Source organism: Hydra vulgaris, chromosome 02 (assembly GCF_038396675.1).
Source record: "Hydra vulgaris chromosome 02, alternate assembly HydraT2T_AEP".
NCBI lineage: Eukaryota > Metazoa > Cnidaria > Hydrozoa > Anthoathecata > Hydridae > Hydra > Hydra vulgaris.
In genome coordinates, this window is record NC_088921.1 from 56650624 (window position 1) to 56655876 (window position 5253).

The 5253-nt window shown below is 28.8% G+C and overlaps 1 protein-coding gene across 1 annotated transcript; it reads right to left on the reverse strand.

Moving 5' to 3' along the window:
• Positions 1-4296: 4296 nt before the first annotated feature.
• Positions 4297-5253, reverse strand: LOC136076168 (uncharacterized). Its single transcript, XM_065789642.1, has one exon. It carries the CDS (start codon positions 5251-5253, stop codon positions 4297-4299), a length of 957 nt encoding a protein of 318 aa, XP_065645714.1.

The window sequence follows — 5253 nt, forward strand, 5'->3', positions numbered from 1 at the left end:
AACCAATAGAATGCAATTCATCCAATATGCGCAAAAACAAACAATTCCATATGCTGTAACTTGTAGTGTCCCCCAGGGCTCTATTTTAGGACCCTTATCATTTTTAGTATATATAAATGATTTAAATTCAACAACACACTTCTTAAATTGTATTCTTTTTGCAGATGACTCCAATTTTTTTTTATTCCCACAGAGATATTAAAACACTTTTTGAAACAGCTAACGAAGAGTTGGGTAAGGTTAATGAATGGTTTATAAGTAATAAACTTTTTCTAAATGTGGATAATTTCAAATTTATTTTATTTCATAAAGTAAATAAGTTAGAAAATATTCCCATTAAACTGCCAAATCTAATAATCAATAACGTTAACATTAAAAGAGAAACTTCAGTTAACTTTTTAGGCGTAATATTCGATGAATATTTATGTTAGAGCGATCATATAAAAAGCATTGAAAAAAAATTATCAAAAAATATTGACATGATATATAGGGCCAAACCATTTCTAAATAATAAATCTTTAAAAAGTTTATATTTTTCTTTCATTTATTCTTATTTGGCAATATTGTAATATTGCATGGGCAAGTACAAATCATACAAAATTAAAAAAATTGTACAGTAAATAAAAACATGCCTGCAGGATATTATTTGGAGCTGATAAAATTGTACCATGCGAGCCTCATCTGCGTATACTGGGCGCATTAAATGTTTATAAAATAAACTTACATCAAGTTTTAATGTTCATGTATAAAACAAAAATGGGACTATCTCCTAAAATATTTCAGTCCTATTTTGAAAAAGTAGTGCATAAATACCCACAAAATTTTCAAATAATAAATACATTGTCCCTAAATATAATTCAAAACAAATTACATATTTAATTCAATATTGTGGACCCTATTTGTGGAAAAACTTTCCTAATAATGCAAATACGAAAAAAGTTAGTATACATCAGTGAATGAATCGAAACAGGTGTTATTACTTATGGATTTATAACATATCGAATTTTAAATGCCTCTTTTAAACTAAAATTCAATTATATAAAATATGTCTCAGAATTTATCAACTTTTATTTATTTATTTTTTTGTTTGTTTGTTTTTTCATTATTTCAGTTATGGTGTTTCGTCTAATTTTAAAAGTTATAGCTGAAATCTTAGTTCTGGAACATTTTACTATTTAACTATTAATGAATTGTTATTTATTTTACTTTTAATTAAATTGGTTTTATAATATACATATAAGTACTCTTTTGTTTTGAATTTTTTGTTCTTTATTTAAAAATTACTTCATTACAAATTGTTATATATTTTAATTTCATATTTTTCAATAAATAATTTGTATAATATACGCATATAGTGTGGCTCTTGTAAATACGTGCTCTTTAATTAATTAATTTATTTTTTGTTTTTCTTTTTTACTTTTCTTTCAGTTTTTCTTGTTTACTTGATTATTACTCTTAACATAAATATTGTTCTTGAAGTATTTCTTAAACTAATTGTTATTTATTTTTACATTTAGAATTTTTAATAAATAGTTTGTAAAGTATAAATATATTATACGGCTATTGTAAATACGTACGATTGGGGCTCAGTGATAAAACAAAAAAAAATCTTCTACTTGCTCCGCCAGTGTTTTTATTTATAAACTTTTAAATTGTAAAAGTTATTAAACGGCGAAATAAATAAATAAATAAATAAAATGTTGTAATAGTGCTTTAACTTCTGAAATTTTGCTTGGACTTATGTTCTTGCCCTTACCCATTTATTTTTTATTAAAATTTTCAATTACAACCTCTTACAATAAAAATGTTAATAAAGTGATACTATATATTAGTTCTTGCTATTTTTAGTAACTTTATAAAATGTATTAAAAATAATAAAACACTTTTCACGCAAAAAAAACTGTTAAAATATAAAAAAAATGTATGTGACAGATCAAACTCGTTTTTTTTTTTAAATTGACAAAAATTCACATTGCTGACTTAAAACACACCTAACTTCACATTCGTCATGATTATAAAAAAATTTTCTTTTCTGCTTTATTCGATAGATGTTAGTACTGCATAATAAGTTAGTAATAATAATATACTCACCTTAAAATTACTTTAAAATTACTTTGAAAACAAAATATGTGGAAAAACTGAGGTGATCATAATATTGTGGCCAGGGACTGTACAACGGGACAGCTCGCTTTTGCTCTAGTAATCGCATTAATAAATAGTATGTTAAATTCCAGCGTTGATACGTTTTGTATCAATTGGTGGTCTGGCAGAATAAGTTCTTGACGAATGCATTTTATTTTTTTCTTGTGCTATACTAGAGTGATTAAAATGGTTGACGATTCGTCTTGCAGCAGCTATCATCTGTGTTATTTATATTTGAGAATTTAGCGATGCATTGACAGCCAGTTGTAGTAAATGAATAAAACACTCGACAGAATCATATTTTGCATCTCGTACACCTCTTATCATATTGGCTTTACTGTCATGGACAAGAAAATGGATCTTGCTATGTAAAATGCTCCATCTTTCTGAAATAGTATTGAGTTCTTTTGCGATATTGCTACCAGTATTTAAACCAGAAAACATTGTTAAAATTTCATTGCTAAAACATCCCTGCTAAAACATCATGTTCAAGAATAAAATCTGGAGATATCCAATGCGCGGTAAAATTTAAGATACTTTAGTTGATGTGCTGACATATTCACATGTCAGATGTCACGGATAATACTGTTGCTTGTGAAACACTAGCTTCAATTTTAGTGCAAACTCTATTAAATATATTGGGGATTATTTTCTCAATCATGTAGGTGCAACAAGGTACTTTTTATTTTGATACTGCCTTGTAAATAATTTGTTTTATTAAAACATATATAATTAGTTATAATATACGTAATAGTTTTACTTACCTACTTTCCTTCCATCTTCATCGCGCGAGATCATGCTTTTACACAGTAAACAAACTGCTAGTTAATTGTCTTCCTCGCAAATTTCATAATATTTCCAAAAAGGTGATTTTTTATTAAAAGATGCCATTTTAAAAACTTTTAGCTAACAAAAATTTGAAACAACATAACTTTTGAAAGTTGTTGTAGTTTTTCGCAAGCAAAACGACAATCGAATACGAAGTCTTTTATGTTCACTAAATTGACTTTTCAATTTTAATAGTTTTTAAAGGATAATTAATTGTTAATGTGCGGTTTTTGATAAAAATACGGTTTTTGATAAAAAATATTTGAGATCTGTAATTAAAAATAAACTATCGGACTTGTAAATTCAATACACGGGTTTATAGTCTTAGTTCCGTTTCGTAAATTATGACAAAAACGTTTAGTAAGATAAATTTTTCGAACATAAACTAGCGATAAATTTGGCTAGGAAAGATATTTAGCGTTAAAAATATGTTATATTGAAGATTTTATATCAAAGTAATACCAATATGTCATATTCTGCTTATCAAATTTTTTCTCAAATTTTCTCAAATTCTAGGAATGTTTACTTTTCTAAACAATTTTGAGATAATTTGTGGAACGGAACTGAGACTATAAATCCGTGTTTTTTATTTATTTACAAATTCTTATGATATTTATAGGGGAGAACGAGGTGAGATAGGACAAAAAATTTGCTTGCGTGCTGCGCTTTAAATTTTCCACAAAAACCATACAAATCGGTTTAAAACTATAGTCCAATGAATTATTATGTTAAATTATTGCAAAACCCATTATTTAACCATCAAATTAAGTTCAAGGGCTTGGTTTTTTCAAGTGACACTGTTTGTCCCATGTCACCCCATGTTGGGGTGAAATGGGACAATGGTTGGTGTGAAATGGGACAAAAATAGAAACAAATAATTTTAACCATTATTTTATTGTTTATTCTACTCCTTATAAAACATAACAATACACAAAATTTATTTATGTTTAACAAAAATAAAATACCATTCTAAATGCATTTGTAACTTTGTTCAACAGGTTGCTTGATGTTTAAATTGAGTCAAAATTACGTTGATGTCTGAGGGGGTAACTTTTTTTCTTTTTCTTTCTTTATCTTCTTTTTTTCTTTTACATTCTGATAAACTTTCAACTAGTTCATATCTTGTTGGTGTGTGAGTCAATACTAGAAACCTAGAACATTTTCTTTTTGCACTTTTTCTCTTTGCCACCCTTTCACCAGCTTTTAGAAACGGCCTTATATCTTCTGCTGTCCAATGGTAGGCAGAAGTGCATTAATAACTTAAGATACAATACACAGTGATGTGGGGATTGTTTGTTTGTCGGAATTGTCATTTGCTGGAATTGGTCAATCAGATACACAAGAACATAAAAAGTTGACATCACTGAAAATATATGGATCGTACGGGAAAATGCCAGCTGCTTTAGAACCATTTTGAATGTTTTGGGAAGTAACGGCTCTCGTATAAGCTATTCCTAAATTTTCAGAAATGTCATATATTGTCATAGGAGTATTTAAATGTGCCTTTAACCATGAATCACATGCTGAATTGTAAAATTTCTTTAATGGCCCAAATACTGATCTGTCAAGTGGTTGGAGTTTGTGGCTGCAATGGGGTGGCAATGTCAAGAGCACAACATTTCTTTCCTTAGCTTTATCCATCAGTTCAACCGATATATGAGTTTTGTGGTTGTCCATTATTAAAAGTAATGGATGATCCTTGCTAGGATGTCCATACTCCACAAAATGATCAAACCATTTCAAATAAATTTCTGTATTTATCCATCCACTAGGATTAGCATCACCTTTTGTACCTGTTGGTGCACCTTCAAGCTTATGGCTACGAAAGTGGACACGAGGAAATATCAAAATCGGTGGAATAAAATTTCCAAGGGCATTAATGCAACCCACCATTGTTACAAGGGTTTCCCTTTCAGCAGAAGTTACCTGTCCTACTTGCTTTACACCTTTACCAGCAATCACTTTTACTGGCTTATGAACAGTTGTCAGACCTGTTTCATCAGTATTGTAAATGCAATCAGCAGAAAAGTTATAGCGCTTCTGCTCACTGTCAAGGTTTTTGAAGAAAGTATCTGCATTTGTGCGATTGAAACTAGTTGTTCGACTGAGGCTGGTAGCTTCTGGCTTACGAATAGATAATTTTGTACGATTTAAGAATAAATAAAACCATTTAGTTCCAGCTGTTTTACTCTTTTTCCAGTTTTCTGGTATTTTAATGTCATTTTTAATTGCATATTGATATGCAAGTTGCTTTGTTTCTCTAACATCGAGCCCATAATGCAT